This window comes from Rhinopithecus bieti, unplaced genomic scaffold (assembly GCF_001698545.2).
Source record: "Rhinopithecus bieti isolate Rb0 unplaced genomic scaffold, ASM169854v2 scaffold_48354, whole genome shotgun sequence".
Lineage (NCBI taxonomy): Eukaryota > Metazoa > Chordata > Mammalia > Primates > Cercopithecidae > Rhinopithecus > Rhinopithecus bieti.
Genome location: NW_016819017.1, coordinates 17090 through 29041, shown reverse-complemented (window position 1 = coordinate 29041; position 11952 = coordinate 17090). Strand labels below are relative to the sequence as shown.

The following is an 11952-nucleotide window of genomic DNA, read 5'->3' as shown; positions in this document are numbered from 1 at the left end:
AAATAAAATAAAATAAAATAAAATAAAATAAAATAAAATAAAATAAAATACAAAATAAGTAAGAACAGAAAGCTTTCAATCTAATGAGCACTTAAAGCTCTTTACCACTTTAAAATGAATACAAGGCCCATTATTCTAGACTCACCTGGCCTCTCTAAGCCTTGCAAATGAAACTGAATTTCTCACTTGATACTTGGCTATGACTTGCAACCATGACAACTAAGAACTGTGTTATGTCACTGTGTATTGCTTGTTACTTGAATTCCATAATAGGCTGGGATCAAGGGTTGAATCTTTCATGATTTTCTCCATAACCCGTGTGCTTCTCATCCCACACCAAACTAAGCTTTTTTCTAGAGTTCTACGATTTACAGTTAATAGACAAGAGTGGTTCTTAGTAATGTAGTCTCTGGACTAGCAGCACCAGCAGCACCTGAGACCTTAAAAGTACAAATTCTCAGGCCCCATCCTGGACCTGGTGAATCAGAAACTCTGGTGTACGGCTCAGCAATCTGTGCTGCAGTAATCCCTCCAGGTGTTCAAGACCCTCTGACATACAGCAGGTAGAAAACTGTTTCCTTCTGTAGATCCAAAGCCAGGGATACCATAGGTTCTATCTTGATATGAAACAATGACATGCAATTAAAACACATAAATCTCCTTCCTACTCACCCTCCATCCAGTGTGTTTTATTTTTATGAGTTCAGTAAGAAAACAAGTGGCAAGCAGAGATTAAGTCTAAAATGTATATTTACAATTATCAGTTCTCATCCACTCTGATCTCATACAAAACCATTTACATCCTCTTACATCTCAAGTTTTTAAAAAGTGTCTTCACAATGTAAGTCGCAGGCACACTAGCAGTTCTATAATGAAACACCAAGTAGATCAGAATGTCCAACCTTACTAGAGAAGAAAAGTGGAATCACTGGCAATATTTTCAAATTGCATTCAACAGGAAGTTTAAGTTTTGAAATTTTTTTCACCTTCATTTTTTTCACCAAATTCATAGAATTAAACCAGAATACACCATTCTTTCAAAGCCAGGCAAAGTTTTGCTGTATTATTTCTGTATTATTTCTTTGGATATGAAGAAGATTCCCAGTAGGCACATTTTGTGTACCTGCAAAGATGCAGAACTAAACAGTTCCATCTGTTCAATTTTAAAACAAAAGTCCTGTAAACCTCAGATGGTGAGTGAAATACTTCAACACTAGCACCAAAGCCTCAAATATGAAAAGATATCAAGAACACCACTAGCAAACAAAACTAAACCCTTGGCCAGGAGCAGTAGTTCATAGCTGTAATCCCAGCACTTTGGCAAGCCAAGGTGGGCGAATTACTTGAAGTCAGGAGTTTAAGACTAGCCAGGGCAGCATAGCAAATTCACATCTCCACAAAAAATTTTTAAAATTAGCTGGGCGTGGTAGCACACACCTGTAGTCCTAGCTACTTGGGAGGCTGAGGTGGGAAAATTGCTTGAGCCCAGGAGTTCGAGGCTGCAGTAGCTATGATTATGGCACTGTACTCCAGCCTGAGTGGCAGAGCGAGACTCCTGCTCCTGTTTACACTAAAATCACTAAGTTAAAATGTTTTCAAATTTGGCGGATAAAAATTAAGTGAAATGTGACTCTGGAGTTTGGCTAGTGAAAGGGAAGGAAAAGAAATGAAAGGAAAGGAAGAAGGAAGGAAGGAAGGGAGGGAGGGAGGGAGGCAGGGAAGGAAGAAAGGAAGGAAAAGAAAGAAAAGAGAGAAAGAAAAGAAAAGAGAAACAAAATAAAGAATGAAAGAATGAACAAAAGAAAGAAAAAATGAAAGAAAGAACAAAAGAAAGAGAGAGAGAGAAAGAAAGATGGAAGGAAGGAAGGGAGGGAGGGAAAGGCAAGGCAAGGAGGAAGAAAAAAGTGAAATGACAAACTACTTACTGGGAGAAAGTTTTTGTAACCTCAATGACAGATAAAAGGTTTGTATCCTCAGTCTGTAAAAAAATTTTTAAAATTACTCAAAAAAAAAAAAAAAAAAAAAAGTGATTTTCAACAGACAATTGGCAAGGGAGAAACAGACACTTCTCTCAAGAATAAAAATGGCCAATAGGCATATAGAAAAGATTCAAAAGCACTAGAAATCAAAGAAATGTGATGAAAACAATGAGATTTTCTGTATAAAGGCAACAAAGATGACAAACGGAAGGGGGAACCTGGAGCTCTGTCCTTGTTGGTGGGAGGATAACCTCAGTCACTTTTCCTGGAGGATAATTGGAAAATTTCTATTAAAACCCCAAAANGGAAAGTCAGGCTCACCGTGGCCTCCCAGCTCTCCTGGTCCTGTGGGATACTCGGCATGGGCCGAGGTGCCTCCTCTTCCTCACTGTCCAGATGTCCTCCTCCATTTCCTGTGGGGAGGTGGCCAGAGGGGTCCTCAGACAACCCAGCAAGGGAAGTACTGTGGGCCCATCTCTGTCCTCACCCTCACTGTGTAACCCTGAGCCAGCCCCTCCCCAGAGGGGAATGAACTGCTGTTCTTAATTTTCCCTTTTAAGAACCAAGGTCTTGCTATATTGCCCAGGCACAGTCCCACTACCGGTTGGTGCAGGAGTTCTGACCTGCTCCCTTTCTGATCTGGGCCAGTTCACTCATCCTTAGGCAACCTGGTGGCCCCTGCTCCCAGAAGGTTACCATATTGATGCCGAACTTAGTGCAAACACCTGATTGGCATAACGACCAGCTATTCTAAAGGTCTCTTCCAACTCCTCAATCCTATGCTGCTAACAGTCCCTTCCTCCTGGGGCTCTCTCCTCTTCCTCTGAGTGGTCTCCTGTACCTTCTCCAGGGAGAGCCATGACGCTCAGCTGGCTCTCTAGCTGTTGGTTCTGATGGCTGGCAGTTTCTAGGTGCTCCTAAGGGGACAGAAAACAGACTGAGAAGGCATGGAGGTTGCCAGGTCATCCCCTCAGGGCTCCATCCTCTGCAACTCCCTCCCCTGGGTCTCCTGCAACTTATGGTAGGCCATCTCAGCCACTGCTTTGCCCTGAGCTTCCTACTGCTGCAGCCAGTCCATGAGCTGGGTCTGCAGCAATAACTGCCTGTGCAGCAACTCCTTCTCGGAGGTCAGCTGCTGATAGCTGGCCAGGTACTGCTGCAAGTACTAGTCTCACTTCTGCTGCAGACTCTGAGACTCTTGGCTCTTCAGCTCCACCTGCAGGAAGACCCTGGGCCTGAGGGCACGTGGTGGCTGGCTTCCAGATTCTGGGCCCATTAATAGAGTAGCAAGGGCACTGTGGGGCTGTCAGCTGCCCAGGCCCCTGGCCCCTTGCTCCAGGCCTAAGAGACTGTCTCCCTTGCCTAGAACCCCATGCCTCCTTCCCCAGCCTCAAATCTCATGTCCTCCTTCCTACCATTGAAACTGTAGGCTACAGACTGGTGGAAAAGCAGAGGGAGCCAACGACCATCTGCTAAGTGTGCTACAAGCCTAATGCTTTCCATGTATTCACCTCAGAAGCCCCTGCTGGGGTGCTGGGGACAGGGGCTCAGCTGAGAAAGGAAGCAGACAATAAGGGCCTCTGGATTCCCCAACCACCGCCCCCCTACCCAAAAGAAAAAATAAAACCCTCCTCTTGATGCACAGCTCCTCTCAGGCTTCCCAAACTTGGCCTCACTACTAATGATTCCTTGCACCTGATGGTAGCCAATTTCCAAGCCACTTTCAGATAGAGAGCACTGTGGGTGGCTGACAATGGGCACTCTTCCCTCTTTGCTGATGGGGACCCTGAGGTTCATGGAGATGACAAAACTTGCTGTCTCCTGGCACAGACCTCTTTCCCTCTGCCTCAAAGCCCTTCCATCCACCCACCTCCCTGGGGCATTCTAAGCCACCCCCACAGTCCTCTGATGCCAGTCCTGCTCCCATGTCACACCAGCCCCATTTTACCCATCTGGGGTTTGAGTTCGGACAAGCTCCTCTCCAGCTCCTGTATCTGATGTATGTCACGCTTCTCCTCCTTCAATGTGTGAGCCTGCCCAAAGCACAGAGGGGAAGGGCCCTGGAGAGAGGGGCTGGTGGCTGGACAAGCTACCATCTCCCTCTCTGCCCCCACCTCCACAAAGCCCAGACCCATGACCACCTCTGGCTGTACTAGTCCCATTTTACAGATGCCCAGAAAGATCCAGTGACCTATCTAAGGTGGGGGCTAAAGGGTCATGTCTCACCTCCACCGACATTTTCCGCATCCTCTCCTGCCACCGGGCCCTCTCTCCTTTTATATGTTGAGCATATTCATCTCTCTCTAGCTGGACTTGTTTAAGTGACTCTGTCATCTGCAAGCATGGGCACAGAAGTTAGGAAGGGCTGTCACTGGTCCTCACCTGCTCCTGGCCAGTAGGGATCATCATCCTTCCACATCCCTTCTCTGCAAAGCCTCACCTGTGTCACGTGTGTGTTCAGCAGCGCCTGCTCCTTTGTGGACTGCTGTAACTGCTGCTGGAGGACTGCTTCACTGTGGCTTGAGGACTACAAAGATCAAGGCATTTCCAAGTCCATGGCCTGGTTTTTAAAAGAACTCAGTAAAGTTGGAAGCGACAGAGAAAGATCGAATTTACAGCTGACCAAAGAGGCCCAGAGAGATCAGATAATATTGCCATTGTTGTTACTGTTGTTACTACCACTGTTTGAACCTTTACAGAGTTCACCAGGTACCATGCTAACAATCCCATTTAATCCTCACTACCACCATATGAGACAGTTACTAGGAAAACCTCTATTGTGTAGATGAAAAACATGGAGTATTCGAGGTTAAGTTCTTGCCTAAGATCACTTAGACAGAGCTGGGATTTGAACACCAAGTTGGACAGGTCTGTCCGATTCTCTAAGCCCATTTTTCTTGCTGGGGGTGGGGGCACATCTTTTGTTTATTTTTTGTTTGTTTATCTTTTGTTTGTTTTTTGAAAGGATGATACATTCGCATAGTCCAAAACTCAGAAGGTACAGAAGGGAAGTGTCTCCCAGGCACCTTGTTACTCTCTCCTGAGTTTTTTACAAACACTTACAGACATGTTTTATGTACATTATCATAGTATGTACACACACACACACACACACACACACACACCTACAGACACACTTTCCTCTCTCTACAGAAATGGTAACATACTAAAGGTACTCTTCTGTACCTTCACAATACAAGTATCCAATACCCCACCTAAGACTTGGCCAAGGCCACAGCCAGGTAAGGGCAGGGCAGGCACTTGGTCTCTGAGCTCTGCGTCCAGTGCTCACTGCCCACAGTGCCCCCAACACACACACAGCAGCTGACTCAGCGCCAGGCTGCCTCTAACAACCATACACAAAAGCAGCTTGAAATGATCCTGCTGCCTTCTGGGCAGGACACTGCATCCTGCAGAAAGGAGCTTTAGGCTCACTCCTCCATCTGGGAAGCCAGGCTGCCAGGTGACGGGGCAGCTGGTTGGACTCACCCTGTCCTCTTCTTGCTGCTGTGTAGACACAGCAGAGAGAGCTCGCTCCAATTCTTGAGTACGCTGTAAGGAGTATTGCAGGCGGCTGGCCAGATCCTTGGACTCTTCTGTAATGACAGAGGTTGAGATGGGGCCAAAAGGACTCCCCCTAAAGACCTGTCAAAGTGCCAGGTTGAAGGATGACCGGGTGCCCAGATTCCTACCTTCGAAGTGTCTGGCAGCACGTTTAGTATGGTAAAGGGTGGTCTTCAAGTCTGCCTTTTCCAACATGTCCAACATGAGGATGTTGATTGTCTGGAATTGAACATTTGGGAGAAAAGTCAAGAAAGTGCTGAAAGAGAAGGAAAGAAACATTCTCTGAAGGACAGGAGAAAACTCCCCACCCTCCACTCACCTATAACTGCTCCATTTGTGCTTTGTGTATTTCATTGTTTGCTTTCTTTTCCTATAGGAAGAGGAAGACAGAGCTCTTACCATGGGAAGCAGAGATAGCACAGCAAGAGACATGCCCCCAGAATGCCACTAATGCCCCAGGACAGGTCCACTCATGGGACTAAGTTATCAGGGACCCTATGGGGATGGGATGGAATCTGAGGGGTGAGCCTTCTTCCCCAGGCTGGGAGTGGGTGAGATGAGACTGGAGCCTCTACATCTGAGTGTCCCTCAAACCCAGCAGCCATGTTGTGAGCAAACAAAGAAATGACGTTACTTCTTCCAGCTGATGTTCCACTTGTTTCTTCTGTTGTTTCTCTGGGGAGAGTCACCCCCAGAGTCAGGTGACTGAGGGTGGTCCCCTCAACTCTATTCCCCAGACCAGGAAGCGGTAGGCAGGGGCCAGGAATGGATTTTAAAGGCAATGTTCTCAGACCCAGTGGCAACACGAACTGGTCAACTCTCCTCAAGTTCCCAAGGACAGATGATTTGGGTCTCTGTCAGTTTTTGCCCACAGCCGCAGAACGCAAAGTCTGAATCTGGATTCTCTCAAAAGGACAGTAACATAAATCTCCAGAGACAGAGTCTGAGAAAAGCCCACCCTTCTGCCAGCTTGTTATTTAGAAAGGTGCATTCATTCAACAAACACTTACTGAGCACATACGGGCCAGGTACGGTTCTCCATGGCAAATATAGGATGGAAAAGGACAGACAGGAGCCCTTGGCCATGAGGTTTCCATTCTAGGGGCCCTTAAATCTCGGACTCTCAGAGCTAACAGAGACCTTTGATGCTCTACCTCCTCCAGAAACACGAGCCCAAGGAGGAGAGGTGACTTGTCAAATTTGCTCTGAAAAGAGCAAATTCAGGACTGAGTCAGGGCAGAAATATGGGGCCCCTGACAACCAGTCAGGCTAGTGCTTCCCTGAGAGGTGACAACCCTAGGGTGTATGTGGCAAGGACTGGAGCAGAGGTGTCTGGAGAACAGAGAGTCGGCAAAGAGGGCAGCGACAGAAGAGCCATGCTACATGCGCCTTGCTCTGGAGTCCCTCCAGGTGAGGCCTGGGTGCTCCAGCTTCCCATTTGCCCTTGGTACCAGGGGCCCCCAGCCCCTTTCTTCAGGGCCCCATGGATAAACTAAAGACTAGGATTGGCAGCATGGAATCAGGGGACCCCACTGGACTCTTACCAATGATTCTATGTTTTCATTAAGGTGATTGATTGTCGTGGAGTTTGAGTCCAGGGCTACTGCTAGTTCTTGATACCAGCTCTGAGGCGCATACAGAGAGGATGAGTTGGAGGAGGATTGCAGGGAGAGGTAGAGAGAACAATCATTAGGGCTGGGGTGTGGGGGGGCTGTCTCAGCTGGTAAAGGGGCACCCAGCCCCTGCTGTGAGAGGAGGTTGGAGGGCTGGCCTGCAGGGTCACTGCACCTAGGCCCAGGGCCTCTTACCTCCAGATCCTTCAGGATAACAGATGATGCAGGAGTAATAATGATGACAAATTCAGAAGAAAAACAGAAACTTACATGGGAAACAGTTATGGATATCAAGAAGGTAAAAAACAGCAAGGGGCCAGGCATGGTGGCTCAGACATGTAATCCCAGCACTTTGGGAGGCTGAGGCGGGTGGATCATTTGAGGTCAGGAGTTCAAGACCAGCCTGGCCAACATGGTGAAACTCTGTCTCTTTTAAAAATACAAAGATTAGCCGGGTGTGGTGGTAGTTGCCTATAATCCCAGCTACTCTGAAGTCTAAGGCAAGAGAATCATTGAACCCAGGAGGCAGAGGTTGTAGTGAGCTGAGATCACACCACTGCACTCCAGTCTGGGTAACAGAGTGAGACTCTGTCTCAAAAAAAAAAGAAAAGAAAAAAAGCCCCAAATCCCACATGCCTGCTCTGTACGTTATTCCCATAAACAGGCTGAAGGTTAATGGCAGCAACATAAAATAAGCCAGAGGTAAAGTATCCCCCAAACCAGAGAAGCCTCAGGGGCATGCACAGCTGGGGACAGCAAGCCAGAGAGGGGTCCTGGCACTGCCTTATCTTCCACTTGTTCAATGGCAGAGTGCTACTCCATTGGAATGGTTAAGGTTGGACACTAGCACCTTCAGAATGTCCTGAATCTACAGGAGGTGACAAGGGAAAAACAAGGGCAAGTGGAGAAAGACAGAAGTAGCTTAGAGAGAAGCAAGAAAGGGTAGGAGGAAGATGTGGGTTCCTCTGCTGAAGAGCAGAGGAGATTAAAACCATGGCCTATGCCATTTTTCCAAATGGCCACCTGCTGCCTTGCCAGGGGCAGGAACAAATAGATGGAAAAGTCCCCTGAGCAATGCAGTCACAGAGTGGACTCACCTGACCAATGCAGCTCTTAATATGCTCACTGGACCCCCTCCCTCAGGCCCAGGACATGGGCGATGAATCTGGTAGAGCTCCAGACCTCCACATCCATTAAAAAAAAACAGACTTCTGAGTAAGGGTTCACTTGAACTAAGGGGGCTGTAGCTAAAAAACAAGTTTGAAAGACACTGATCTTCTCCAATATCATCTTACAGAGGAGGAAACTGAGGCCCACAGGAAGAAGTGATTTTTCTGTGGTCACCCAGCAAGCTGGTGGCAAGTTAGATCTTCTATTATTTCTAGTGCCTGGGGCTGTCCTCACCACACACTGGGCCCCCTTCCGTGACCCTAAAGGGACAGCCTGATGGCAAGTGGCTGTACTCATTGGCCCAGCTTCCCCTTGAGACTGGGGATGAGGAAAATCAAACAGCAATGACCATTTCCTGAGTATACTGGCTGTTTACAGCAGGCCATGTACTAAGGATTAACATAAAAACAACAATAATAAGAAATCTCATTTAAACTTCACAAATGGAAGTCAAACAATACTACCCCTATTTTACAGATGTGAAAAGACAGGCCCAAAGAGCTGAAGCAATTTGCCATAAATCAGATGCCTAGCAGACGGAGAGGCAGGATTCAAACCCAGAATTCTCTACCAGTACCCAGCAATCTCAACAATTACCCTCTACTGCCCCTTGGGCCCCCTGTCCCCAGGAGCCTGGTTAGCCAAGACTCACATCCTCAGGTGAGTGGTAACTACCAGAAGTGGTTGTCTCAGGGCTACTTCCAGTTTTTTTCTTCTTTGTCTTCACTCCTGTCAGAACACCAGGGCTGTTCCTCTGCTGATACTCTTTTAGCTGTGGGAAAGAAGAGCAGTAATACTCATGAGAACTACCAGCCCCTACAGCCACATCCCCCTTTACAGTTTTTCAAAATACTCTTATACACCATCTGATTTAATGCCACCAACAACTGTACAAGGTGCTGTCACAATCACTTAGTGACTGAGAGGAATGGATATGATGGCTTAAAAAGGGGGGGGGGCAATAATGGAACTTAAACTCAGTCTTCTGACTGCAAGCTCTGGGGTTTTGCCATGAATCAGCAGCTGCCAGGGACCAAAACCAGAGGCAGAGGTAGAAAAGTAAACATTAAGTAGGCAGGAACCACACTCTGTGTGATTTAGAGTCATACATCCTCACACGTCTGGTAGTGTGAAGAAGTGCACCAGTACCTCTCAAACTTTTATATCAATGTGTCCTCATGGCAGAAGGCAGCTTCTTTGTTAAATCCAGGAATTTATCAGAAAGAGGATAATCCAAGTCTCATTTCAGAGAGAAGTCTGGTATACTCTCTTAGAAACCTATGTGACTGTCATCCCTAAGTACATTAATGATTTTTCTCTCTTAAGAGAATTGAGGGAAACGGATGCTTCAGAAAGATCTCCCACATTTATCCTGTGGCACTCAAAGTACCCCAAGTTGAGACATGAGGAAGATTCAAGCTGTCAAGTTCAGTTTCCCAAGATCTGTTCCACAGAAGATGAGCAAATCTCACTTCAGAGACCACTGACTGAAGAGCAGTTTGGTCCCAGAACTGTGGAGAACTCAGAAAAAAATGTTAAAGTCTCTCTGGAAAGTAGAAGTCTGGGAGAAAACCAAACCAAACCCATTCTCCCATTGCCACCCTGAGATACTGTCAACGTTTTGAGTTCATGGGGGAAGTGTAGGCTTTTCCCACTGTCAATGTCTACGTTAAGGGAGTAAGGCAGCCTGAAACCTCCTGCTCCTAGGTCCCATAATCCCCATTCTCCTTCCAGCTGGAAATCTATGCTGTGACCAGAGGAACCAGAAATGGGGTGAGAACACTTAGGGACTGGGGCATAAGATCAAAGGCCAGTCTTGCAGCAGTAATGACAGTTCCTAGGGGGACTGTGACATCATTAGATTCCACTCCTCCCAGGGGAGGGGACCACATTAGTGCGATGCCCGAGTTACTACTCCAGGATGGGGGAGGAAAGCACAGGATTGGGACCCAGGTCCTTGGAGGCACCAGCCCAAGAAGCCCAGGGAGGTCAAGCTTGAGGCAGCAGGAGGGGAGGGCAGAGTCTGCAGTAGGGAGCCCCAGGAGTCACCAGCCCAAAGTCACCCAGGGACAACTGGTGAGGGTGGGGCCTTGGGCTGGGGGACCCAGGTCTTGGGAGACGCAAGCCCAAAGAGCTCAGGAAGGTCGAGTTTGGGGCAGCAGGAGGTTAGGGCTGAGTATGGAGCGGGAAGCCACAGGAATAACCCACCCAAAGTCATGCTGGGGTGATTGGCAAGGGCAGGGACTGGGCTCCTTGCTGAAGGGGTGGGGCTGACTGACAACACTTTGGTTGAGGCAGCCCAGAGGCTCAGGGGTTGGGGGGCACAGTCCAGTGTGCCTCAGGAGTGGTATGGACTCTGGCAACGGTCTTGTTGTCGGAGGGGATCTGTGGCTGGGTTGGGGGCCATGACCTGGTGCGTTTTAACTTTTTCTTGGCTGCAGCCAATTTGTCCTGTCGTGTTTTTTCTGACATCGCAGGGTGGGGAGGGAGGCGGGTTTGGGACCACATCAGCAAAATCCCAGTAAGCACTGCTGAATGCCTCCAGTTACCTACCAGGCAGCTGTGTGACTGAGCCAGAGAGGCATAACCAGGGCCCCAGGAGAGCGCAGAATAGGGGCATGGCCTTAATGCTCCAAGCCCATTGGTCAGTGAGAAAGATGAGAGGGAAAGGAGGCGTGGTCAAGCAGCAGTATGTCCAGAGGGACCTGTGGCATCACAACGCTAAAGCTGCCCATGCAACCGCTGTCCCCACCCACTCGGAGAGAGGGGCAGGGCCACCCACTCTGGGAGAGGGGAGGGGCTGGCTTTTGCTTTAAAAACTTTAAAACTGTAAAAAATAAACTTTAAAAAATATATGTGGGTACACATCATACATGTGTGTCTGTGTGTGTGTATCTATGTGTTCCTCCGGAGCTGTCTTCATTATCCAGCTTCTATGCAAGGTCTATGATTTTGGCCTATATTTTTCATCTTCAAATAGAATATAAGAATTACCAGTATTATCTTAACTGAGATACCGATCCTATAAAAATGGAAAATCCATAGCATGCTTGATGATTAATGAAGCAGACTATAATATCCAACATTCCAATAAGATAAAATAATCACAACCATTTCTCTTTTTTGGAAAAACGTTTCTCTTATTCTCCTACATTATTAAGATTTTTTTAAAATAAGAAACATGTCTAATATTTTAAAACACAAAGCTTTTGGGCCCGGTGTGGTGGCTCACACCTGTAATCCCATCACTTTGGAAGGCCAAGGTGGGTGGATTGTCTGAGGTCAGGAGTTCGAGACCAGCCTGGCCAACATGAAGAAACCCCGTTTCTACTAAAAATACAAAAATTAGCCAGGTGTGGTGGTGGGTGCCTGTAATTCCAGCTTTTTGGGAGGCTGAGGCAGGAGAATCACTTGAACCCAGAATATGGACTTTGCAGTGAGACAAGCTCATGCCACTGCACTCCAGCCTGGGTGACACAGCAAGACTCCATCTCAAGAGAAATAAAATAAAATAAAATAAAATAAAATAAAATAAAATAAAATAAAAACAAAGCCATAAATATAAGAGGTTGGGCGCGGGGGCTCATGCCTGTAATCCCAGCACTTTGGGAGGCTGAGGCGGGCGG

General features: G+C 47.4%; 1 protein-coding gene across 1 annotated transcript in view; it reads right to left on the bottom strand.

Annotated features, from left to right (window-relative positions):
• The window catches only part of LOC108519191 (golgin subfamily A member 6C-like), a 16041-nt gene extending 6128 nt beyond the window's left edge, over positions 1 to 9913 (bottom strand). The window contains 12 exon segments of the mRNA XM_017858032.1: positions 2301 to 2392; positions 2821 to 2896; positions 3914 to 4012; positions 4206 to 4313; positions 4420 to 4506; positions 5469 to 5575; positions 5672 to 5762; positions 5863 to 5913; positions 6178 to 6216; positions 7088 to 7168; positions 8979 to 9158; positions 9905 to 9913. Coding sequence (XP_017713521.1) covers positions 2301 to 2392; positions 2821 to 2896; positions 3914 to 4012; positions 4206 to 4313; positions 4420 to 4506; positions 5469 to 5575; positions 5672 to 5762; positions 5863 to 5913; positions 6178 to 6216; positions 7088 to 7168; positions 8979 to 9158; positions 9905 to 9913 — 1020 coding nt within the window.
• Between the last annotated feature and the right edge of the window lie 2039 nt (positions 9914 to 11952).